The 27373-nt window shown below is 41.7% G+C and overlaps 2 protein-coding genes across 4 annotated transcripts in view; one reads left to right on the forward strand and one right to left on the reverse strand.

The window, feature by feature from the left end:
- SYNE2 (spectrin repeat containing nuclear envelope protein 2) overlaps positions 1-18428 on the reverse strand; it is a 440757-nt gene extending 422329 nt beyond the window's left edge. Inside the window, exons 1-2 of the mRNA XM_021074116.2 lie at positions 18025-18428; positions 16433-16565 (exon numbers count right to left, since the gene is read on the reverse strand). The gene's annotated coding sequence lies outside the window, so the exon portion shown is untranslated. The remainder of the gene's footprint in view (positions 1-16432; positions 16566-18024) is intronic.
- SGPP1 (sphingosine-1-phosphate phosphatase 1) overlaps positions 17813-27373 on the forward strand; it is a 28971-nt gene continuing 19410 nt past the window's right edge. For all 3 annotated transcript variants that reach the window (XM_003353501.5, XM_013993487.3, XM_084983136.1), the window contains exon 1: positions 17813-18715. In XM_003353501.5, the coding sequence (XP_003353549.3) occupies positions 18026-18715 (690 nt within the window). In that variant the 5' untranslated portion in view covers positions 17813-18025. The remainder of the gene's footprint in view (positions 18716-27373) is intronic.

The raw sequence follows: 27373 nt of genomic DNA on the forward strand, positions 1-27373 counted from the left end.
ACTTGATGCTCATTTCAGCTCTGCCCATTCTATGTTGCCTCACCTGTAGATTGGTGATAATAACTTATTATAATATCACTGTTGGGATCAAATGAAATAATGTATATGAAAGTCAATTTTATAGAAATTAATATGTAAACACTGAAGCATCATTATTCTTTTGATATTCTGGTATTCTTTTTTTTTTTTTTTTTTTTTTTTTGGTCTTTTTTGCCATTTCTTGGGCCACTCCCTCGGCAATGGAGGTTCCCAGGCTAGGGGTCTAATCAGAGCTGTAGCCACCGGCCTACACCACAGCCACAGCAACACCAGATCCAAGCCGCATCTGCAACCTACACCACAGCTCATGGCAATGCCAGATCCTTAACCCACTGAGCAAGGCCAGGGATCGAACCCTCAACCTCATGGTTCCTAGTCGGATTCGTTAATCACTGAGCCACGATGGGAACTCCTGATATTCTGGTATTCTTGATAACTCAATATATAAGAATACTTCATTTAAAGTCTTTTTCTTTTGTTTTTTTTTGTTTGTTTGTTTTTTCTAGGGTTGCTCCTGCGGCATATGGAGTTTCCCAGGCTAGGTGTCTAATCAGAGCTGTAGCCGCCGGCCTACGCCACAGCCACAGCAATGCTGGATCCTTAACCCACTGAGCAAGACCAGGGATTGAACCCATAACCTTGTGGTTCCTAGTCGGATTCGTTAACCGCTGAGCCACGACGCAAACTCCTAAACTCCTTTTCTTTTTCTTTTTGGCCACACCTGTGGCATATAGAAGTTCCTTGGCTAGAAGTTGAATTGGACTTGTAGCTGCCAGCCTACGCCACAGCCATAGTAACACTAGATCCAAGCCACATCTGTTACCAATGCCACAGTTTGGGCAATGCAGGATCCTTAACTCACTGGGCAAGGCCAGGGATCAAAACTGAATCCTCATGGACACTAGGTTGGGTCCTTAACCTGCTGAGCCACAATGGGAACTCAAATTCTTTTTTGATTGAATAGTTTTTAGATGAAAATACATCTATCTTTGAAAATCTAAAGTGGCTAAATTTAATTGCAGAGTTAATATAAAAAAATTTTAATGGAAATGAAGTTAAAAGATTATTTTCTTCAGACACTAAGTGGAAATAGTATGAATTTATAGTACTTATAATTTACTTACGAAACTAAATAATTCTGTTCACCAAACAATCAAAACAACATGAAAAAGAAGGAGGAGAAAGCAATAGAGACCTGCTTTTGAAGTGACATGCCACTTCTGGATACAAATGTGAACGGGTTGGTGTTGTTTTAAAAAAAAGTCTATGATACTTTTAGAGTAAGGCAGATTTCATTCAAGATGAAATACTGCAATGAGGGTTTTGTAGTAAGGGAGGAGAAGTGGACTCAACTCTGAATATAAAGAGGACAAGTGGAGATTTTCAGCCAAGGAGATAAAAGTTATTAAGAGGAACCATCAGGGGTCAGGGAAATTCTTCCTGGATTGACTCAACAGGGTTCCTGTTGAAGGCTGGCCCAGGATAACAGCATATCAAGGGAGCAGGATGAGGAATTTGATCTGATATAGAGGACTTTCACTAAACTGACTCTTTTTAGGGATTCTTTTTTTTTTTTTTTTTTTTTTTAGGGCTGCACTCACAGCATACAGAGTTTCCCAGGCTAGGGGTCTAATAGGAGCTACAGCTACCTGCCTACGCCACAGCAACAGCAATACCAGATCCGAGCTGCGTCTGTGACCTACACCACAGCTCATGGCAATGCTGGATACTTAACCCACTGAGCGAGGCCAGAGATCGAACCCACAGCCTCATGGTTCCTAGTCAGATTTGTCTCCACTGTGCCAAGATGGGAACTCCTGACTTGAGGGATTCTTGCTAGAACTGGACTAAGTGACCAAGAGCTGAGCCCAAAGTCAGTTTAGGTGAGAGAGTCTTTGTCAGTGGCTGTGATTGTGGCTGAAACTCAGTCCACCGGTGCCAAATAGAGCTCTGAGCAAAGGAAGAAAAAATAGCTTTATTGCTTTGCCAGGCAAAGGAGGTCACAGAAGGTTAATGCCCTAAAGACTGTGCCCTCCCTTGGGAGAGAACAGGAAGTGGTTTTATAGTTTGAGTGGAAAACAGGGCCACGGATAAATATCAGGTAGATGCAAGCTTATGTTCTTCCTCAAAGTTGGTGTTTAGTGGGTCCGGGACTGATTCTGGTGGTCCTTCTCTTTGGTTTCCATTTGTTGGGGGTTTCAGTTCTGCAGAAGAGCTCAAAGATATGGTTATGTATATTATTTGAGGAGGAATCAGGACGCTGCTCCAAGGCTGCACTATTGTCTCTAGACTGCTCCTCTGTGGTTTCTGCATCCCCTCCCTTCCTTGATTAGCAACTGCTTGAACTTGCCCTTTGGAATTCTGCCCTAGTCAGATTTGTTTCTGCTGAGCCATGAGACATTTGAGGAACTCCCCAAAATATCGGATAAATTTTAAACTACTGGAGTCTTTGTCTGTTACTAGATGTGGGTGTGTTGCAGTGCATGACAATGGTCAGGTGTTGAAAAGAAACTCAAACAGGTTTGGCATTGACATGTCTGTCCCTCAACAGGAACCTGAGTATAAAGTAATGCCTCCCTATTTCAGTTAACAACTTTGACCTTTATCTGAAGGTTTAGCAGTCCCCTTGAGGCAGGAGGTAGATGGGTCCCCCAGACTAAGAACGGTGGGGATTTGTCAGGCTGAGTAAATTGGGCCTTGCTGCTGACACCTCAAGGAGAAAGTTAATGGCAGGAGCTGAGCTCTCCTGGAATAAAGTTAAGATGACCACTTCAATCACCCCTGGGGTCAAGAAGACCTCCCCAATTATACATACACAGTAAGACTCCTACGGGTCAAAAGGGACGGGGTGCCAGACCATAATAAATCTTGATAATCGTCCCAGAACCCTTTGCTCTAGAAACCATCTTTGCCAAAAGATGTGCACACATATTGAGGAGGGTCTGGTGTCTAGTCAGGTGTCAGAATAAAACAAATGACCAAAGGAAGACAGAGACCCAGAAGAACTGTCCTATATAAGTGATTAAAACCGCCTCTCTGGCGGACTCCTCATTCAGGTGGACACCCGCACCTACACTCCTCCTTTGCATGTGTGTTGTTGCTTTGTTTCCACCTTAAATAAACAGACTACTTCTCTGTGTGCTCTCCTACATGTTGTGCTGTTTCTAATAATAAACTTTATACCTGTTTTACAGTCTTTGCCTCCTGGAAACATTCCTGATTTCAACAGGGGGCAAGAATCAGGGCAATTCTGCTCCTAGCCTCTAGCTGGTCTAGTGGCTGGGATTCCTGATTTTCACCCAGACCACCCAGGTTCAATTTCTGAACAGATATTAAGATCTTGCTTTAAGCTATCACTCCCTGCTGTCTCTCTGAGATCACCCTCACACTCCGTGAAAAATGCAAAGACACATTTTTTTCCCCCAAAGGACTTGGAATAAGATGCCTGTCTTTGTCTCTGACAGTGCCATACACAGGTCCCCATTCTTTGCCTCATAAGCTGAACTGTTTTGTCTCCAAGGGAAGTTTTGTCTGGATATATGCCCAAGAGTAGGATTGCTGGATCATATGGTAGTTCTATGTTTAGTTTTCTAAGGTACCTCCATACCGTTTTCCATAGTGGTTGTACCAACTTACATTCCCACCAACAGTGCAAAGAGGGTTCCCTTTTCTCCATACCCCCTCCAGCACTTGTCATTTGTGGACTTATTAATGATGGCCATTCTGACTGGTGTGAGGTGGTATCTCATGGTAGTTTTGATTTGCATTTCTCTAATAATCAGTGATGTTGAGCATTTTTTCATATGCCTGTTGGCCATCTGTACATCTTCTTTGGAGAAATGTCTATTCAGGTTTTTTGCCCATTTTTCCATTGGGTTGTTGCCTTTTTTGCTGTTGAGCTGTATAAGCTATTTATTTCAGAGATTAAGCCCTTGTCCAGTGCATCATTTGAAATTATTTTTTCCCATTTTGTACGTTGTCTTTTTGTTTTCTTTTTGGTTTCCTTTGCTGTGCAAAAGCTTGTCAGTTTGATTAGGTCCCACTGGTTTATTTTTGCTTTTATTTCTATTGCTTTGGGATACTAACCTGAGAAAACATTCGTAAGGTTGATGTCAGAGAATGTTTTGCCTACATTCTCTACATTTTGTCTCCACTAATCAGCAAGAACAAAATGATATTAACCAAACGTTGGTTAAGCCTCTTTGCCTCTTTCCTCCCCCTATGACCCTGAACTTGGGCTCACACTGAGCCAGGAGGCAGCATATAGCCCCTCCTTAAGGGTAACCCCCTGAGAAGAGACTGGCCTTAGCGCAAAACTCTTCCATTACACCACCCTTTCATTCCACGTCCCTCACTGGGTCCCTTCTAGCCTTATTCACTCCTCTCTATAAAAGAAAACTCTTTTTGGGAGTTCCCTTCGTGGCTCAGTGGTTTAACGATCCCTACTAGAATCCATGAGGACGTGGGTTCCATCCCTGGCCTTGCTCAGTGGGTTAAGGATTGCTTAAGCATTGCCGTGAGCTGTGTAGTGTAGGTCACAGATGTGGCTTGGATCCCAAGTTGCTGTTGCTGTGGCTGTGGTGTAGGCCGGCAGCTATAGCTCTGATTCGACTCCTAGCCTACCTTCTTGAGGGCACAACTGTGTTCATTCCTCCATGCATTTTCCCTTAGTCTAATGCTTTACATTTGGTAAATACTCAATATTTGCTTGTAGAGCTGTGGGTGCAGCCCTAAAAAGCAAAATAAAATAAAATAAAACCCGTTTTGCCCAACCCTGGAGATAAATGCTCACAGGTTTTCTGGTCACAGGGTTCCCCTGTTGCAACAGTTTCCCCACCCTTTCCCTGAACAATCCTTTCAGATTTATTTGACATAGTCTTTGACTATGATATTTATTAAACTGATTTCATATTATTTTATCCTAAAGAGACATATTTTCAGAATATATCACATCTGTCATCTTTCCAAGGCCATGCTCTCATTCAGGCCCTTATTAACTTCATCCTTACCCATTGCTAACTGGGCAAGGCCTCTAATTTTATTTACTTTCTCAAGTGGCTAGCAAATAAATCTCCCTGAAGATCACTACTCCAACCTCGGCATTCTTTGCACTGTTTGCTTTTTTTTCTTTGCTCTCTGTTACCTAAGAATAAACTCCAAATTCCTTAGTGTTGCTTTTCTTCCTTTTTTTTTTCTTTCTTTCCTTTATTCCTTCCTTCCTTCCTCTGGCCACATTTGCAGCATATGGAAGTTCCTGGGCCAGGGATCAAACCCATTCCACAGCAGCAACCAGAGCTGTTGCAGTGACAACACTGGATCGTTAACCCACTGTGCCAAAAGGCAGCTCCCTTAGTGTTGCTTTTAAATCTTTCCAAGAGGCTTAACCTCATCTTTTCTTCCTCCCCTTAAACTCTTCCAACAGTTTCTAAAACCTGCCTTGCTTATTCCAGTCTTAATGTGTTTGCCTATTTTTTGTGCCTCAAATGTTTTCTTGCCAAAACTCCCCCCTCTGAAAACAAAAACAAAAGCAAAGGAGTTCCTGTTGTGGCTCAGTTGGTTAAGAACCTGACTAGTACCTATGAGGATGTGAGTTTGATCCCTGGCCTCACTCAGTGGGCTAAGGATCCAGTGTTGCCCTGAGCTGTGGTATAGGTCGCAAACTCAGCTCAAATCCCACATTGCTGTAATTATGGTATAGGCCAGCAGCTGCAGCTCCAATTCAACCCCTAACATGGGAACTTCCATACACAGCCCTAAAAAAACCCCTCCCCTCCCCGAATTTCTATCCAACATACATGCTACTCTTGCCCTGTTTGGGAATTAATCTCTTCCATTATTATTCCATGACACTGTTGTCTGTACTTCCATTAAAGTAGTTAACACAGTTGCTTTTTTTTTCTTTTTAGGGGGGCACCCTCGGCATAGGGGTCGAATCGGAGCTGTAGCTGCCGGCCTACACCACAGCCACACAACAAGGCAAAATCCAAGCTGCGACTGTGACCTACACCAGAGTTCACAGCAATGCCAGATCCTTACACCACAGAGCGAGGCCAGTGATCGAACCCACAACCTCATGGTTCCTAGTCAGATTCATTTCCTCTGTACCAGTAAGGGAACTCCAACACAGTTGTCTTTTATTCCAATAACCTGTCTACAGTTTTTTCTCTCTCCTTCTAGATTATAATTTTCTTGAAGGCATGATTGTCTTCATTCCTCTGTGCATTTTCACTTAGCCTAATGCCTTACATTTGGTAAATACTCAATATTTGCTTTTATAATTAACAAATGGAGATAAAATGTGCGAGCTTGGGACTCAGAAGTCAATTGAATGTTGTTTACAATAAGGCAGAAGAGGAATTTCCTAAATAATAACAGTAATAAAAGAATAGCAAATATTGAACAGGTGCTTTTAAGACTTCTTGGAAGGCAATATAGCATAAAGTGTTAAGACTGTGGACTCTGGTTACAGGGTTCTACCTACTGCTTACCAGCTCTGTGACCGCGAGCATATTCTTTAATGTTTCTATGCCTCAATTTTTCATATGCAGAATAAAGATAAAAGATTTAGGAGTTCCTGTCGTGGCTCAGTGGTTAGGTTCCAACTAGGAACCATGAGGTTGCGAGTTTGATCCCTGGCCTTGCTCAGTGGGTGGGGGATCCGATGTTGCCATGAGCTGTGGTGTAAGTGGAAGACTCGGCTCCGATCTGGCATTGCTGTGGCTCTGGGATAGGCCAGCAGCTACAGCTCCGATTAGGACCCTGGCCTGGGAACCTCCATATGTTGCAGGTTTGGCCCTAGAAAAGACAACAAGACAAAAAGACCAAAAAAAAAAAAAAAAAAGGTAGAAGATTTACCTTACAGAGTTGTTGTGGGGATTAAATTAGTTACTATCTTTAAAGCATATCAAATAGTACACATATTATCAAAATTGTTTATCCAAAAAGGAAAAGCTTTGAGGCAGAATACTAACTCAGGTAGTCAGTGCAGGAGCATGGCCTTTGATGCATTCTTTGATATGACTATTGATTAACATTTGCGGTTTGAGGGCTCCAGAGAGCAATTCCCCACAGGCCTTGTTTTATTATAGGAAGTGTGCCTTCCCCATAGGCCCTGTTTACTATAGAAAATGTGCCTTCCCCCACAGGGACCTTAATCTCTAACCCACTCCTCAACTGATAAAAAGGTGTGAGAGGAATGGTGACTCAGTCTAAGGGAAGAGAAGGACAAAGAAACCATAAAACTTATGGGACATTTCTGCCCTAATACCATTGGACAAGGACTGATAAAGCTAATTAGACAAGGCCAAAGGGAGAAAACTGCATCTTTCTGGACCCCACATTGATACCCCCCCATCTTTAAGGGATTAAAAACCCCTACAGGACAATAGAGAGCAGGGGCTCTTCTCCCCACTCCAAGCAGCCCTGGGAGCTATTTGCTTTCCTGTAATAAAGACTTTGCTTGCTTGCTGCCTGTGTGTTCCTAGAGTTCACTTTTCAACTGTGTGAACAAGAACCTGGATTCCCATAACATCTTTCCAGCATCAGCTTCGCTTTCTTATTCCCTCTTAGTGATCACTTAAGTCAAATAATCCAAAGAATCTGTTACCAAACAGCTACTGGACACAACAATTTGAAAAGTCCTGTGGTGTCTCTAAGGATCATCAGGTCTCGCAAACATTCATATAAGGAAGACAAGGGAATGACCTCTTATACACTACAGCCGTGCTGGGAATGAGCCAAAGCTGAATAATCAAGTTCATTTATGTTTTAACAATCTCTTTAGGCTTTAAGGTCTTTTGAGGGAAGATATGAAGCATAGATTTCTAAAGCTCATTCAGGAGTTCCTGCTGTGGCACGGTGGGTTAAGAATCTGCCGGCAGGAGTTCCTGCTGTGGCCCAGCAGAAGTGAATTTGACTAGTAACCATGAGATTGCAGGGTCAATCCCTGGCCTTGCTCAGTGGTTTAAGGATCTGGGGTTCCCTGGAACTGTGGTATAGGTCACAGACACAGCTTGGATCCTGTGTTGCTGTGGCTGTAGTGTAGGCCAGCAGCTACAGCTCCAATTAAACCCTTACCCTGGAAACCTCCATATTCCGTGGGTATGACCCTAAAAAGCAAACAAATAAACAAAAAAGAATCTGACTGCAGCAGCTCAGGTCACTGTGGAGGTGTAGGTTTGATCCCTGTCCTAGAGTAGTGGATTAAAGGATCAGGTATTGCCACAGCTGCTGTGTAGGTTGGCAGCTGTGGCTCAAACGCAATCCCTGGCCTGGGAACTTCATAGGCCCTAGGTACAGCCATTTACAAAAAAAATATTTTTTCTAAAAAGCTCATTTACTCATATATATTTATTCATTTATTCAGTAAATACTGTGAAAAAAAAATCAAAATAGAGTAGGTTTTGCCAAAAGGGCTCCTAAAAATGGAGCCAGGAGGACACTGAGGAAATGTGACTGTAAGCCTCTGCCTGGATGCAGTCTGACCTTCTGACCAATTACTGTCCTGACAAAAGCATTCAGAACATGTACCAGGAACACAAACTACTTGCTGGACCCTTACCTGAAAATAACTCATAGCGGCTACCCCTTAAGGACAGATACTTTCTTTCTCATGTCAGAGTATAGCCTGGTAGCTTTTGCCTTCATTAGCCCCTGACTCTTTTTCTCCCCCTAAAAAAACACTCTTTTGGTTTTACCTGAATCTGTGTCTCCTGAATTGCAATCCTTAAGACACCCCCCATACACTTTTCTTATTTGCAGTCTTCTGTGTTTTATTTTATTTTTTTGGTTGACAACATTTAGATGCTAGATATACAGAAACCAAGGATATTGTTCCTGTCTTCAACTAATTCCTGTTTTAGTGAGGAGACAGTCTTGAAGGATTCAGCCAGGTGAGAGATGGAAGGAAGTGAGTTCAAGACAGAAATAATACTAACCATCACAGAGAATGGACACAGGTAGAAGGGAGCATGAAATATACAGAGCAATTCATTTCTGAATAGCGGACCAGAGAGTGAGGGAATCAGAGCAGTGGACAGGGAGAGGCAGGGGCAGGATAATGACCACCCAGTAAGGGACCCCTCAGTAGCACCTGCTTCCCTCCTGATGCCTGTTACTGTTCCCTTAGGGGCATCTCTTATGGGGGGAGGGGAAAAGAGAACAAAAAGCCAGGGTAGCCAAAGAGTCTCAGGAAATCAATGTTCTCAAGAAACTAACCTCAGTCACCTATTTTTCCTCTTATGTCCTGAGAGATCTAAATTGAGTCTTTCATGAATGCCAAAGTAAAACTTGAATTTCATCCCCAATGCAATTCTATCTGAATATGCCGAGTTAAGATAATGATGGATATTTGTATGGTGATGCTGAAATGATAATACAGGAAAGCAGATTTGGTTCTATAAATAAAATTTCCAGAGTCTATTCTATGACTGACTCACTTTAAAGTTTAAAAATGTCTTACCTATATGTCATTTTAGCTTTCCCAAAATCCTATAAGGCTCTTATTCTCTCCATTATGCAATGAGGATTTATACCTATGATACTGTAAATGATTTATTTGCCTAGGATCTTAGAAGTCAGTGGCAGATTCAGGCCTGAAATCTAGCTCTTCTGAAACAAGATTCTGTGTCCTTTCTGTAACTGCATACACTTATAGTAACTCATCAACTCCATTTAGTGTCTATTTTGCTCCCAGCACTCTGTTAGTGGAAATAAAAATGAATTAGAAGATCAGCACGGGTCCCTGCCTCTGAGGGACAGCAGCAGGTTCTACAGCAACAAAAAATTGTTTGTCAGCATAGCTGTAGCTCAGCAATCAGATCTGACTTCTAGTTCTTATTGTGTCCCTAACCACCTCCCTCATTATATTTTATTTGAAAATAACAGAAACTTGCCTCAATCAAACTTAAATAGAAAGGGGGAAATAAGTCATTTAAAAAAAAATGAAAAGACAACGCACAATGGGAGAAAGTCTTTGCAAACAAAGTGACCGACAAGGGATTAATCTGCAAAATATACAAACACGTCATGCAGGTTTATATCAAGATCCAAACAAAACAAAAATAAAAACATCCCAATCAAAAAATGGTTGGAAGAGCAGTTCTTGTCGTGGCTCAGTGGGTTAAGAACCTAACTAGTATCCATGGGGATTCAGGTTCGATCCCTGGCCTTGCTCAGTGGGTTAAGGGTCCAGCATTGCCGTTAGCTGTGGTGTTAGTCAAAGATGCAGCTCAAATCCCAAGTTGCTGTGGTGTAGTCCAGAAGCTGCAGCTTCCATTTGACCCCTAGCCTGTGAGCTTCCACATGTCACAAATTCAGCCTTAAAAAGAAAAATAGGAGTTCCCATCGTGGCTCAGTAGTTAACGAATCCAACTAGGAACCATGAGGTGGTGAGTTTGATCCCTGGCCTTGCTCAGTGGGTTAAGCATCCAGTGTTGCTGTGAGCTGTGGTGTAGGTTGCAGACGCGGTTCAGATCCTGCGTTGCTGTGGCTCTAGCATAGGCCAGCGGCTACAGCTCTGATTGGACTCCTAGCCTGAGAACCTCCATATGCCATGGGTGTGGCCCTAGAAAAGACCAAAAAAAAAAAAAAGAAAGAAAGAAAAAAAGGACTGAAGATCTAAATAGACATTTCTCCATAGACAGATGACAGATAGATGGCAAAAAAGTACATGGAAAGATGTTCAGCGTCACTAATTATTAGAGAAATGCAAATGAAAACTACAATGAGGTATCACCTTCCACCAGTCAAAATGACCATCATCAAAATGTCTACAAATAACAAACGCTAGAGAAGGTGTGAAGAAAAGGGAACCCTCCTACACTGTTGTGGGAATGTAAATTGGTGCAACCACTATGAAGAACAGTATGGAGGTTCCTTCAAAAACTAAATATAGAATGACCATATGATCCAACAATCCCACTCCTGGGCATATATCCAGAGAAGATCATAACTTGAAAAGATACATGCAACCCAATGTTTGTTGCAGCACTATTTACAATCACCAAGACATGGAAGCAACAAAAATGTCCACTGAAAGAGGAATGGATAAAGAAGATGTGGTACATATATACAACGGAATATTACTCAGCCATAAAAAAAGAAGGAAATAATGCCATTTGCAGCAGCCTGGATGGACCTAGAAATTATCATACTTAGTAAAGTAAATCAGAGAAAGACAAATATCATATGAGATCACTAACATGTGGAACCTAATTAAAAATTATACGAAAGAACTTACAGAACAGAAGCAGACTCAGAGATTTCAAAACCAAACTTACGGTTACGAACAGGGAAAGGAAGAAGGGAGCAATGGAGTGTAGGTTTGGGATTAACATATATATACACTACTGTATATAAAATAGATAAGTAGCAAGGACCTACTATACAACACAGGGATATCTACTTAACACTCTGTAATAACCTATATGGGAAAAAATCTGAAAAAGAATGGATACATGTATATATGTTCATGTATATGTATAACTGAATCACTTTGCCATACACCTAAAACAAATACAGTATTGTAAGTCAACTCTACCTCAATAAAATTAAAACATAAAAAATAGGAAGTTCCCATGTGGTGTAGCAGGTTAAGAAACCAGTGTTACTACAGCTGTGGTGGGGGTTTGATCCCTGGCCTGGAAACTCCCACATGCCACAGTTGTGGCCAAAAAATAACAATATAAAAAAATAAAATAAAGTAAAAAAAGAAAAGAAAGGGGAATTTATTGGCTCAGGAAGGCCAGGAAGGACTAAACAGTCAAGCATCCAGAAAGGCCAGGTGGCAGAGGTGGTCTGAGGAACAACAGGAGCAGGGCTCAAACTCTCGGAAGGGGCTCTGAAACCATTCGTTTCTGCTGCTCTTTGGGGCAATCTCACTTTCTCTCACTGCCATCTAGCTTTCTCTAAAGGAAGGATATGTCTACTGTGTCTCTGAGTTTAGAAGTTCAAGCTTTAGCCATTGGAGAGATGTCACACTGGATTCTTAACCTCCTACACCATATGGGAACTTTCTATTTTTTATGTTTTAATTTTATTGACATAGAGTTAACTTACAACGTTGTGTATATTTTAGGTGTACTGTCCCAAAGTACAAGAATCTCAGGGAACCCACTCCCCAGGTTCAGCAGGTGACTGACAACCCGTGGTCACCAGAGGAATCCATTCTGGAGTGCTAGCAAGATTATCCTAGAAGTCCATCTTCTTAGGAACTTTATGAAACTCATGAACCTTGATTATGGGGCATGATACTGGGAGGCAGAAGGAAAGAAAGCCAGTGTTCCAGGTAGACAAAGGATGCTCAGAGTTAGTGATGGGGGTGGTCTATGAATGAAAGACAGTCCTGAATGGAATAAGGCTGCAGCCTTGTTCCATGGAAATAACACTGGATTGCTAAGGCAGGAACTGATTATTATGAACCTAAGAGAGAAACACAGAATTTGTTCCAGTGGAAGCAACCACTATAGGTTTCTTGTATAGATTCAACCATGGGGAACTTCCATATGCTGCATGTGGTATTCTGAAAAAGAAAGAAAAAAAAATCTTCTGAGTTGGGTAACACTTCTATTACCAACCATTTCTGGAAAGGGGGTTGGGGGGAGCCAGGAATAAGATTTTGAGAATAAGAAAAGTAGAGCAGCAAAGAGAGATATTAATAAACAAAGGGGAAAGAATTAGGAAGAAAAAGATGATTTTAAAAAACTACTACAGAGTTGGGATAAAATAAAACTGAGTATAAATGGTCTATACAGTATGGAAAAATTCCACAGTAATCTTAGCCTATGTAGGCCAGAAATATATTAGGTGAGAAGCCATGTATTTTGTTGACAGATACCCTCAGACCATTTTTCTATAAGTTTTTTTTCCCTTAGACTCTTCCTTTGGGAGAAGGAGATTGAAAGGTTGAGGCATTTAAGATGTAGAGGATAAAAAATTCATCTGTTAAAAAATTTTATCTATATTTATCATACTTTTCATTACATTTGTACTATGACAGGCATATTTTTTTTTCTTTTTAGGGCTGCACCCACAGCATATGGAAGTTCCCAAGCTAGGGGTCGAATCAGAACTGCAGCTGCTGGCCTACACCACAGCCACAACACCACCAGATCCAAACTATGTCTGTGACCCACACCACAGCTCAAGGCAATGCCAGATCCTTAACCCACTGAGCAAGGCAAGGGATCGAACCTGCATCCTCATGGATACTAGTCAGATTCATTTCCACTGCACCACAACAGGAACTCCAACCTAAATATTTTCTGTCATTTAAAAAAAATATGCTTTTAAAAATTTGTATCTTCATAAATGTTTTTTCCCCCTAGATTCAGGTCAGTGATCACTGATAGAAAAGTTTTCCCACACATATTCTAAAAAAGGCTCTCCGTGATTTGTGTGCCCAGGGCCTCAGGCCACAGAGTTGTTCATCAGGATACTAGGTAAATCCAGCACCCACAGAATTCATTTGGACAGGGAACGAGACCTGTTCCCAGCCACTTTTCATCCCTTTATCAGAACTCTGATGTGTTCTGACAAGCAGCCGCACTTTAGAGGAGGCTCTGTTCATATCCCTTCAAGGTACTTGGAGATTAAAGTGAAAGAGTATCTCTCAGAGGCCAGGGATGGAGTCTAGTTAGAGTCCAGAAAGGTGAAAAAGGATTAAAGTAAGATGTCTAGGTACAAGGTGTGCATGAAGAAGAGGAGTTTCTTAATTCTACACTTTAATAGACTAACCTAGAGTAAATATAAATTAAGCAACCAAGCAATCAAGCAAGTAGGCCAATGATAAGTTCTAAATTGCTCTTTGTTCTCTTTCAAGTTTAATATATATACACATATACATATATTTTTTAGGGCCTCACCCTCGGCATATGGAAGTTCCCAGGTTAGAGGTCGAATCAGAGCTGCAGCTGCCAACCTATGCCACAGCTGCAGCACTGTGGGATCTGAGCCATGTCTTCAACCTACACCACAGCTCATGGCAATGCCAGATCCTTAACCCATTGAGTGAGGCCAGGGATAAAACCTGCATTTTCCCATATATTACTCAGGTTCATTACCACTGAGCCACAATGGGAATTCCTATGATAGACATAATTTTGAGAATTCAGAGGAAATTCTATTTTTGAGAAATATAAAACTAATCAAAGATGCATGATAAAATCATGAGGTTATATAAAGAATTCAATAATCATAGGTTTAATCTTTCAAAAATAACATTTTTTTTTTTTTTTTTAGGGCTGCACCTGTGGCATGTAGAAGTTCCCAGGCTAGGGGTCGAATTGGAGCTACAGCTGCCAACCTACACCACAGCCACAGCAATGTGGTATCCAAGCCACGTCTATGACCTACACTACAGCTCATGGCAACGCCGGATCCTTAATCCATTGAGCAAGACCAGGGATCGAACCCGCATCTTCATGGTTCCTACCCGGGTTTGTTAACCTCTGAGCCACAAAGGGAACTCCAAAAATAACATTTTCATAATGGCCATTCATTGATGCCATAAGTTCTATGTACTGACAGCTACCTGTCAAAAATACTCTAGTAATATTAATAATTTATGGTTAATAGTTTGCAAAATATAAATTTTGCGGTTTCATAAATAAGAAATTAAGTTGAAACAGAAAAAGACTCACAGACATATAAAGCAAACTTATGCTCACCAAAGGGGAAAGCGTGGGGAGGGAGGAATATGTATACATTCAATACTTTATTATACAATGAGCTTTGTGTTAGATGATTTTGTCCAACTGTAGGCTCACATAAGTCTTCTGTGCACAAGGCGGGCTAGGCTAAGCTATGATGATCAGTAGGTTAGGTGTGTTAAATGCTTTTTTTTTTTTTTTTTTGGCCTTTTTAGGGTGGCACCCGGGACACATGGAGGTTCCCAGGCTAGGGACTGAATGGAAGCTGCAGCTGCTGGCCTACACCACAGCCACAGTAATGCGGGATCCAAGCCACATCTGAGACCTACCTCTCAGCTCATGGCAATACCTGATTCTTAACCCACAGAGCAAGGCCAGGGTTCGACCAGTATCCTTCCGGTTACCAGTTGGGTTCGTTACTGCTGAGCCAAAACAGAAACTCCTAAATGCATTTTTGACTGACAGTATTTTCAATTTATGATGGGTTTATCAGGACATAACCCCCCTGTCAGTTGAGGAAGATCTGAAAGATCACTTTTTACTTTGTTTTATGTATTTACCTCTTTTTCTGCTATCTTTAGGCTAGTCCCCAGAATCAAAAATTTCTTGGATGAATCTGAAAAATAACCCTACAAATTACTCTCACAGAAAAGCATGTGAAAATTATCTCACTGAGGCTGTTAGACATTTCCCTCTACAAAGTTGTCTTTGATATAAAACATTAGCTAATCATGTTCACAGAATCAGTCAAAACTAACCCAGTGGTGTCTCCCTGCTCACACTCCACATAGTGACTGCTTCTATCTCACTTCCTACAACTATTATGCCTGACTTTACATCTTTGAAAATACTTGCATGTCTTCTCATGTTTTGTCTTCCTCACCAGCTTAAAAATGCCCAGTGTTAGACACAACATGTTCCAATCAGAAATGGACTATTACTTGCCTGCAGATCTATGAATTTAAGAGAGACCCTTTCAAATTCCTTCCTTCAATTCCTGGAAGCCTGTTCTAATTCATACACTCACTCTCTCTCAGCTGATTACTGTAATCACCTTCTAATCATTTATCTGGCCTTTGGTCTGTGGCCTCTGGTAGACAGTTCATCTGTGATTTCCTTCCTAGTCATCTTTCTAAAGTACAGTTTTGTTTTGTTTTTTGCTTCTCAGGGCCTCAACTGAGGCATATGGAGGTTCCTGGGTTAGGGTCAAATCAGATCTGTAGCTGCAGGATCTAAGCTGCATCTGCGACAAACACTATAGCTCACAGCAACTCTGGATCCTTAAGCCAATGAGTGAGGCCAAGGGTCAAACCTGTGTCCTCATGGATGCTGGTCAGATTCGTTAACCTCTGAGTCACAACGGGAACTCCCTAAAGTACAGTTCTGACAGTGTTGCTCATCCTCTAGCTGAAAGGCCTTCCAAAACACCCTACTGCTTACAAATAGAATCCCTAGCCTTTACAATCTGGTCCTAGTTACCCTTTCTAATTGTAGTCCAGTCACTCACCCACCCTACTCTGTATTCTGTGAGCTATTGCTTACCAACTACATATTTGCACATTTCCATCCCTGTCTTTATTCATTTTCTCTCTTCTTAAGGTGGGCTTCTCTACCTTTTCATATCTTGCTCTTTAATTACAAGCCAGATCAACAAGCTTACCTCTTAACACCTCTCTTGCTGTCCCTCATCAACTTGTTTCTTCTCCTTTCCAGAGCGTATTGTTTATGACTGTTTTAGCACTTACCATGTGCTCTGTACTCCTGAGGTGGATCTTTTTCCCATTGATACAGTGAGCAACTTGAGGGCCCGGATGATGATTTCTTCATCTTCCCATGGCCACAGCCTAGCAAGTGGAGCGGGAGGAGGGGACTAACTCCCTGGGGAAGAAAGAAAATATTTCTAATGACATAAGGGTGGGGAATTTTCCAGCCTGTTTCTTGGAAGAAATTCAACAGTTTTAATTATAGACATTCACTTTACCTGAAATAACCTCTGGAATTAGAGTTCAGAGCCCTTCGAATAAAAATGATTCTTTCTAGAAGTCAAGTTTGTAACTTGTGAGACATGAAAGTTGTTGCTAAACCAGCCTTATTACACTTAAAAATCTACCCCTTGCATTCAGTCACCAATTACATTTCTTCTGTGCAAGACTGCTAGCTATTAGAATTTATTAAAAAGGGAATTCTATATGTAGCTCAAGAATAGCTGTGATCTCTTTTACCAAAATATGTATTAAAATCAAAACCAGAGACCAACTTTGAACATTCCTTGGGCAGACAAAACCAATTTAGTCATTTTTTGCTTATGCCTTTGGAAATCATAAACAAAATTTGGAACTGTTTCCCAAGGTTGATATGCGGTAACTAACCCTGAAAACTCTGCTATTATAACCAATCACTGTGAAGAAGAAACAGTTACTGCCTTCTCACTATACGTAGCTGCTTTATAACAGTGTACACCTGAGCCACACTCCATGATTTTGGTTTGAATGCTCCCAGTTTGCAACTTTTTGGTGTGTACACAATACCCTTTAACTTATTACAACTTCAGTGATTTATTGGTTTTACTTTGGCTGTTTGTGAACTTTTGACAATGAATTACACACTACTGTCCTGGGATCTACATCTACCCTTGTCCCCGCGAGTCAAGTGGCACGTGGCTTTCAGGACATCAACTGTTAGTGACAGCTCTGTAATTACTTGTAATTCCTTGAGTGCAAAGATTCCGGGCGCGCGGTGGTTACTTTGCTTTCATTCACCATTTCATTCTGTGCCAGCAGGACGTTCGGGTGCCTGGCCACTGGCACCGCAAAACCTGGCACGAGGATCGTGGCCTCTAAGGGCCAACGCCATACAGAGAGCAGCCGGCGACCCCCCACCCCCGCCTGCGGGGACCAAAGGCTGAAGCTGAAGAAGGGGAAGCGCAAGGTCCCGCCCGCCCAGCGCCGCGCTGCCTAGTGGGTATTAACTAGGAGCACCTCAAGGCCGCCGCCCGCCAAGCCTCCGCGCCCTGACGCCGCCCGGATGCGCTAGGGGCGGGCCGGGCCCCCTGCCAGAGCGGCCGTGGGGGCGGGGCGCGCCGGCGCGTGGAGGCCGCGGGCGGCGGCGGGGCGCGCGCGGAGAGGGAGGGGCGCGCGGGACGGGGGCGCGCGGCGGCCGCTGCGGCCTGTGGAGCCGTCACCCCGCAGAGCCGCTCTGGGGTAAGGAGGCGCTGCTCGCGCTGCCGCTGCAGCTGTCCCGCCCGCGGGGGCTGATCGGGGCTGCGCCGGGGGCCGCCCCCCCCCCCCCGCCGCTCCCGCCGCAGTCCTCTGGTTCGTGGGCCGGGCGGTCCCTTTACCATGTCGTGGAGGCAGCGCTTGGCCGGGCTGGTCGGCAGTTTGCAGGACCCGCAGAAAGTCGCCGGTTTCCAGCTGCTGTGCGGGGTCGAAGCGCCGGCCGCCGCCGCCGCCACCAGCGGCCCGGAGGAAGATGAGAAGGCGGAGGCGCCCCTCGCCGGCGAACCCCGGCACCGAGAGCGGCAGCTGGGGGCGTCCGGAGGCCCTCAGCCGCCCGGGAGCGAGCGCAATCAGTGCCAGGCCAAGCCAGGCGTCGGCGGCGCCCCCAACGGTGTGCGGAACGGTCGGGCCACCAAGCTGGGCCCGGCCTCACCGCGGCGCGCGGGGGCTCTGCGCCGCAACTCGCTGACGGGCGAGGAGGGCCAGCTGGCCCACGTGAGCAACTGGCCGCTCTACTACCTGTTCTGCTTGGGCACCGAGCTGGGCAACGAACTCTTCTACATGCTCTTCTTCCCCTTCTGGATCTGGAACCTGGACGCCCTGGTGGGCCGGAGGCTCGTGGTCATCTGGGTGCTGGCCATGTACCTGGGCCAGTGCACCAAGGACATCATCCGCTGGCCGAGGCCCGCCTCGCCGCCCGTGGTCAAGTTGGAGGTCTTCTACAACTCGGAGTACAGCATGCCCTCCACCCATGCCATGTCCGGCACCGCCATCCCCATCTCCATGGTTCTGCTCACCTATGGCCGTTGGCAGGTAAGGTGCCTGTGGCCTCACGGCTCAGCTCGGGGAGTTAAGGACTCCAAGCCTTCGTTGCTCTCCGCAGTTATTTAAATTTGGCCAAAACTCTTTTTCCACAGGTTTTCACAGTACCCGCTAACGGGCCCTTTGTAGGCTTAAGAATGATAGTAAAACGGTCGGGGAAAACCTAGAGACTTAGCTAGCAAACTCAATTTTAATAGTAATGCCTTTCTTGGAACTTAAAGGAAGAGCTATTCGTGGAGTAATACATTATCCCCAAGCTTTGGTTGAGTTTCTAAACGGTTTTCACTCTTGTGATGCACAGAGTGTAATTATCATTTAAGTGTAAAGTCCTTATAACTAATCGTTGGGAGACTAGGATTCACCAGTTATCCATGATGCCTTTCTCCAAACTGATTGTTTCAGCCATAGGTAAAGTCATTGGCTTTACTCCAGACAGTGTTTATAAAACAAACGAGGTTTCTCCAGGCAATGAAGTACTGCATTTTAAATGAAAGCCACCCTTTGTGGAAGTTAATGGAGCACCGCCTGAGTGGCTCTTTTTAAGGGGTGTGGTTGCTAATTTGCTGATAGACACAGTTTTATTAGTTTCTGGGTCACTGATCAGTACTATCTGTAGTTAAGCTACAGTATTATTGTTGAATTAATGTTACAAATTAAAATTAAAGTTAGTCTTAAAACTAGGGTTCTTGGTCAGACTGGTGGGTTTGAAAAATGCTAAGTATGACAGCCAGATCAGGGATGAGTTTTTAACAGTAAACTCTTATATTTTGTCTGCTTCTTTTGGCTTCCCCCCTTTTTAAAAAATTTTTTCATGCTCTGTAAATGTTACTTAGATTTAAAAGTTAATTATTTTTTAGATAGAAGCAAAATTTATTCTTATTGATATCTTATGTCTCTTTTTATTGAAGTATAGTTGATTTACAGTTTTCTGCTACCTGTCTTTTAAATTGTGAGGTTCATTCCTCCTGCAGACCAGTTCCTTAATATAAGAATAAAGTTGACTATGAAGAATCTGAGGAATCAGACCTCCTTGATTTTTTTTTCCATGACACAAAATCATCTTATACTGAGAAGTACATGTTCTGTGTAAAACCCCATTCAGATAAATTTACTTATCTCACACTTAATTTCAGTGTAGATAAACTCTTGCCCCATGGACACGTCTCTGCCTGGCATGGAAAATAGGGAATGTGTATAGAGAAAATGGCAGCATTATTAGGGAAGAGTACCATGAACAGTTTTTTGTTCTTATTTAACCTAAGGAGATAGACAGTAATATTCAGATTGTAAATAGTGCTGCCTATTTTGCATGATAAATATCTCAAATATATTTACTCTAAATACTTCAGAATTTAGGATTGTCATTGAGTTATGATATTTCCTGGTTAGCTAATGATGTTTCTCTTTATTTTTATGAGCTTTTTAGGATTCCATAATGACAGGCCTTTTTATAACTCCTCTTCACTGAGTAGCTGTGTTTCCAGCTATTAGCAGGCCAAATAAGAGAAAGTCCTTTTTGGCTCATCATTTATTCAGAACACATGCTAACAGGAAGTCTGAAAATAGTACTGATGGATTGTTTATGGGACACAGCTATCAATATTTTAACTTCACAGTTATTTGAATTATCTGAAGATACTTACATTAAAGTTTTTGAACACCCTAGTAAATTTAATTCAAAGTTTGAGGGAATTTTATACCACACGGTTTTAGAATTTGAGCTAGACAGAACTTTAAAACCCACCTGGTTTCAAACTGTCATTTTATACATGTGGAAGCTGACCAATTACATTAGAATTGATCTTGTAGAATTAGTTTGTTTTTTCTTTTACACATTTTCCATCTAAGCTTGAATAAATTTCCAAATTTAAATACTTATCTTTGGTTTGTTGTTTTGAAAGAAAGGCTCCCTTACATGAAAGTTCTATGTTTGTAAAGGTTTGATTGTAATCATTCAGTACAACAAACCAAAATGACTTTTTAAATGTTTTCCTTTTCAAAAAATCCTTGTTATCAATCAAAAACAGAAGTACCTTCCTTTGCTTAAATTGTTTTGGTCCTCTTCTCTGCCAGTTAGTGCTGTAGTACTTAGGAGGCTTATTTCCAGAGTGGGGACATGGAAAAAAAATATCTGTTGGAAAGTGGGATAGGAATTAAACATTGAAAGCCTAGTGTTTTTCTAATACGCAGCAATTTTGGTTGACAGCTATTTCCATTTGCTTGTGGCCCTACTGCTTACTCAGGCCAGGTGTGTTTATTTCTGTACACCCCAGGTGCTAAACTTCTCTGCAAACTGGGATCGAACTTCATCCTCATGGATGCTAGTCAGATTCGTTTCCACTGAGCCACAATGGGAACTTCAGAGATCTGGCTTTGCCGTGAGCTGTGGCTTAGGTAGCAGGTGTGGCTCAGATTTGGCATTGCTATGGCTGTGGTACAGGCCAGCAGCTGTAGCTCCAATTGGACCCCAAGCCTAGGAACTTTATTATGCCAAGGGTGCGGCCCTAAAAAGCAAAAAACAAACAAACAAAAAAAAACCCAAAAAACAAAAAATCCGAAACCCCAAAAAACCAAAACAAAAAACCCAACATAGTCCTTTGAAGAATAATATAAAAAATAAAGCACCCCTTTTGTATTATGTCCGCATGTTCTTTCCAAAAATAAAGTCTTAGAGTCACCGTCATGGCTCAGCAGAAATGAATCTGACTACGAACCATGAGGTTGTGGGTTCGATTCCTGGCCTTGCTCAGTGGGTTAAGGATCCAGCATTGCCGTGAGCTGTGGTGTAGGTCAAAGACGCGGTTCAGATCCTGTGTTGCTGTGGTGTGGTGTAGGCTGGCAGTTGTAGCTCTGATTTGACCCCTAGCCTGGGAATCTCCATATGCTGCAGGTGCAGCCCTAAAAAGAAATTAAATAAATAAAATGATGTGGCATATAATTATATACTTGATTTAACAACATTAAGCACATTTTAGATGAGTTTTTTCCTTTTTTTTTTAATGACTTCAGGAGTTCCTGTCATGGCACAGTGTAAACGAATCTGCCTAGGAACCATGAGGTTGAAGGTTTGATCCCTGGCTTCGTTCAGAGGGTTAAGGATCCCACATTGCTGTGAGCTATGATATAGGTCGAAGACGCAGCTTGGATCAGGCTTTGCTGTGGCTGTGGCATTGGCCGGCAGCTGTAGCTCTGATTTGACCCCTAGCCTGGGAACCTCCATATGCCATGGGTGCTGTCCTAAAAAAAAAAAAAGTGACATCCTACACTTTATGGCCTAACCCATCCCTAACTAGTCCATATGATTTCACTACTTTTAATAATATTATCTTTATTAACATTTATTAAGGTCTTACTATAGGTCAGACATTGTTTGAAATGTCTATTACCTCATTTAGGCTACTCTTAAAACATCCCAGTGTTTGGTTCTATTATTTTTTTTTTTGTCTTTTTGTGTTTTTTTTTGTTGTTGTTGTTGTTGCTATTTCTTGGGCCGCTCCCGCGACATATGGAGGTTCCCAGGCTAGGGGTTGAATCAGAGCTGTAGCCACCAGCCTACACCAGAGTCACAGCAACGCGGGATCCGAGCCACGTCTGCAACCTACACCACAGCTCACGGCAACGCCGGATCGTTAACCCACTGAGCAAGGGCAGGGACCAAACCCACAACCTCGTGGTTCCTAGTCGGATTCGTTAACCACTGCGCCACGACGGGAACTCCTGGTTCTATTATTAATACAGGTTTACGTATTATAAAACTGAGACAGAGGAAGGATAAATAACTTACTCAAAGTAACATAGCTGGTGAGTCATAGAAGCAGACCTTAAACCTTACAGGCAGAGAAAACTATATATTATACTTTTTGATTTTTATTTATTTATTTATTTTTTTGTCTTTTTAGCACTACACCCTCGGCATATGGAGGTTCCCAGGCTAGGGGTGGAATGGGAGCTGTAGCCGCTGGCCTAGGCCACAGCAGTACAGGATCTGAGCCACATCTGTGACCTACACCACAGCTCAGATCAACGCTGGATCTTTAACCACTGAGTGACGCCAGGGATCAAACCTGCGTTCTTAGGGTTGCTACTCAGAACCCACTGAGTCACAGATCAGAATCCACTGAGCCACAATGGGAACTCCTACACTTTGTGATTATTTGATACTTCCTTGCAATAATAAAATTTTCTAAATAGATATGAGTGTTTTCTTAACATACAAAAGCAACTTTGATATGACCTGAGAGGATAATGTGTACATAAAATGTGCAATACTCATAAATATTTGTTTTATTTTTAAATGTTTTAAATTAATTAATTAATTAATTAATTTTTTATCTTGGCCGTCCTGTGGCATATGGAGTTCTCTGGCTAGGGATCAGATCCAAGCCAAAGCTGTGACCTATGCTGGATCCTTTAACCCAGATGTGCCTGGCCAGGGATTGAACCTATGCTCCCTGGCACTGCAGAGAGAGACACCACCAATCCGTTGTGGAACTCTCTGATGTAATTTTTTATATAAGTAACTGATCTTTTTATTTTATTATTATTATTATTATTTTATCTTTTAGGGCTGCACCCTTGGCATGTGGAGGTTCCCAGGGGGGTCTAATCGGAGCTGTAGCTGCTGGCCTACACCAGAGCCACAGCAATGGGAACTCCAGTAACTGATCTTTTTAAGCAGTTTATCCCTTCTCCACTTATCTGTAATGCCACTGATATTACAAATCAAGTTCCCATATGTATATTGGGTCTAATTCTGAGTTCTCTGTTCTGTTTCACTGCTCTGTTCTTCATGAAAGAAAGGGAGGACATTCTGGAAAAAGGAGAGTAGTTAATATCATTAAATGCTAAGAGGATAAATAGCGTAAATACTAAAAGTTATAGAAGACTCAGAAAATAAGAACGGGAAAAAGCTAGTGTTAACTTTATTTCCTTACAATTTTGAAATAATTTGGAGCATATTGTATATAGACTTTATTCTTTTTTAATTTAATATAATGTGTGATGGTAAATTTTTGTGTCAACTTTGTTAGGCCACAGTACCCAGATTTTCAGTCAAACACTATTCTTGATGTTTCTGTGAGGATACTTTTAGATGACATTAACATTTAAATCAGTAGATTTTTGGTAGATTGCCTTCCATAATGTGGGTGAGGCTTTATCCAATCAGTCGAAGGCCCTAAAGGAAATATACTATCTTCCCTCAAGGAAGAGGGGGTTCTGCCAGGCCACTGTCTTTGGACAGCTACACCACATCTGCCTTGGGGCTTCCGCCTGTTTGTCTACCCTGCAGATTTGCGATTTCCTTAAAATAAATCTAATAATAAAGCAAAAAAAAATTTTTTTTTTTTGGTCTTTTCTAGGGCCGCACCCATGGCATATGGAGGTTCCCAGGCTAGGGGTCTCATTGGAGCTGTAGCTGCAGGCCTACGCCAGAGCCACAGCAACGCAGGATCCAAGCCGCTTCTGCGACCTACACCATAGCTCACGGCAATGCCGGATCCTTAACCCACTGAGCAAGGCGTCATGGTTCCTAGTCAGATTCGTTAACCATTGAGCCACGACGGGAACTCCATAAAGCCAACTCTTTACAATAAATCTCTCAGTATATATGTAGTCATACACATCTTACGGATTCTTTTTCTCCCAAGAATTCTGGTTAACTACATTATGTCATACATATTCTGTCAGTAAAAATTCCTAGCAAATGTTATTAACATTTTCATCTGAAAAAATACTTGTATGCTGTAGAGTTGTTGCCCTTACTGTTGATATTATCTTTATAAATGAGGAAACTGCACTGCAAAGAGAGTATGAAACTAGCCTACGATCCCACAGCTGAAGACCCAGGCAGCTCCTGGGGAGTCAGCCTAGCTCCCAGCCCTCTAAAGGCTCCCCCATCCAGAGGGCTGCTGTGATTTCTCTATGTGATCTGCCTGTCAGGAACTAAGAGTACTGTTTGGGCAAGTTGCCTCAAAGAAGAAGTAGTACATCAGAAACCTTAATCTACCATGTGAACTGAAAAAACAGAAGCTAATCTGCAGAAAAAGAGCAATGAAGTCGATACATAAGACTGTGACTGCCAGTTTATAATTCCAATTTCTTTTTAAAACAGCCTCATTCTGACCCAGGATTCTGTGAGATATAGTATCTTCATAATATATCTCTCTTTTTCTCCCTTATAATACATCTCTCTTTTTCTCCCTTCAATTCAAGATAATTTGATTTCTGTTATTTACATTTGTAGAGTCCCAATAAATGCATGTAGTAAGTGGCTGAAGCCAGGTCTTTGTAGCTCCAAAAACTGTAATTTTCAGCCACTACATTATAATCAGTAACTTTTTTTTTTTTTCTTTTTAGGGCCACATCTGCAGCATATGGAAGTTCCCAGGCTAGGGGTCGAATCAGAGCTGTAGCTGCCAGCCTACACCACAGCCATAGCAACTCGGGATCCAAGCTGAGTGAGTCTGTGACCCACACCACAGCTCACAGCAACACCAGATCCCCAACCCACTGAACGAGGCCAGGTATCAAACCTGCATCCTCATGGAATCTAGTCAGACTTGTTTCTACTGCGCCACAATGGGAACTCCAACACTATCCATTCTTCAAATTCAACATATAATTTTTTTCTTGGTGCTTGCCTTTGTCTCATGTTTAAGTTACTTTAAAAATGTTTTAATTCTACTAAAGACTGTGTAATTGCTTTAACTATAAATCATTTTATTAACTTCTTTTGCTAACTTCAATGAATGTAAATGGAAAATGTCCTAATATAAAAAATAATTCTGACTATGTATGATATTTAAGGAAAGCATATAAGTAAAAATAAAACCATTTGGTAGAATAACTGAAGGAAATGTTTAGAATAAGTTTGTTCCTGTAATAGGATTAGCAATAGAAATGTTAGATTGTGACATGAAATTAAAAACATCTAGGAGGTTATGTAATCTGTTTGGGGTTAGGTAAATTTTTATTTGAAAATGTGAAGATTTGACTTTTTTTCATCTTTTTTTGGTTAAGATCTAAATATTTAAAACATTCTTTTTAGAGAAAGTACATAAATTTAGCAAAGTTCAACATTCTTAAAGAAAATAGAAACTGGAAACCCCTACCAAATTTAAAAAATTATTACCTATTTGTGTAGTGATAAAAGTATAACATAACAAGTGTGGTAAATTTGAAAGGCATCACAATAGGCTACTAGAATATAATGCTAAATGTTATTTAGCATCCCTGAGTCTGTTAAGACAGGGGAGTAGAATTAATATAAGAGCCTTTCTACCTCTAAGTGAAATTTGTACCTAGTATCCATTCTAAGAAAAGCTAAATAAAATATGTGTTTAATTTTTGATCCTAGGGATGCAAGTAATTAAAACACATTATACAGCTTAGTGAGTGGTGAAGAGCTGACCTGGAAATCAGACTTACCGTGTGTTTGCATCTCAGCTCTGTAACTTAATACTTATTTGATCTTGGACCTCTCTGTGCCTGCTTAATTTAAATTAGAACATCTATCTACCTCTTAGGGTTGTTCTGATGATTTGTGATTTGTAAAGCTCTTAGAATAGTGCCTGGTACGTAGTAAGTTAACAAGAAAAAACCCATATGCATTTCGTCTAACATCTGCCTAGAATTGAATGTGGGATATAAAAAAAATCCAGTTTGAATTTTCTATTACAGATTTTTATTTATAGATATTTCTATTCTTTGGTATTTTGAAAATTACCCTACTTAATCGCCACTGCTTCATTTACTCTCCCAAGTGCTGAGGCAGCTCCCAAAGAACTCTCATCATCCCAGGCTGGATCTGCTCTCAGCTCTCAACCCTAGAGATTTGAATTAGGGATTTAAAAAAAATCCACAGAGTCCACTCTAGACACTGGAGAAATTTTCTGGGACTTTTTTTCCTCACAAATCCCTTCCCTATTATTGGAATTGGGAAATGGACCCTATTTTTGTTAACATAAGGCTACATCAACTAGTTTGATAATAAATAGTACTTTCCTTATTGTGGTTTATAATATAAAATACACTTTAGGAATTCTCACTGTGGTGCAACAGGATCAGTGGTGTCTAGGGAGTGCTGGGACACAGGTTTGGCCCTACCCAACACAGTGAGTTAAGGATCAGTGTTGCTGAAGCTGCTGCTTAGGTCACGACTACTGCTCAGATCTGATTCCTGGCTAGGGAACTCCATATGCTGTGGGGTGGCCAAAAAAAGGGGGGGGAAATCTATCTATATATCTCTATATATAATATTTTAAATTATAATTAGGTCTGTTGCTAAATTGTTGTCATTTAAGAATTTGAAATTTTAAAACAGATGACAACAAATGCGTGTTGGTCAAAACAATAGATTGAGTTGGAAATGTTGTGGTACACATTTTTGTTAATGTGCATTTAACTGTGTATGGGTGAGATTTTGTTTTACTGATTTGAACTAATGTGTTACTACTCTACATTAGTCTACCAGTGTGTAAAGTACCATAAAGGGAAACATGCTATTTTGATTAAGTTTTTTATTTTTGCTTTTAGTACAGAAAATGCAGTTTCAAATGTGCTATTGGGAGTTCCTGTTGTGGCTCAGTGGGTTAAGAAGCCGACTAGAGTTCCCTACATGGCGTCACTCAGTGGGTTAAGGATCTAGCA

This window comes from Sus scrofa, chromosome 1, assembly GCF_054392235.1.
Source record: "Sus scrofa isolate SSC_HxYL_T2T_F1_AM1 chromosome 1, Sscrofa_HxYL_maternal_Yorkshire_Landrace_v2.0, whole genome shotgun sequence".
Classification (NCBI taxonomy): Eukaryota; Metazoa; Chordata; class Mammalia; order Artiodactyla; family Suidae; genus Sus; species Sus scrofa.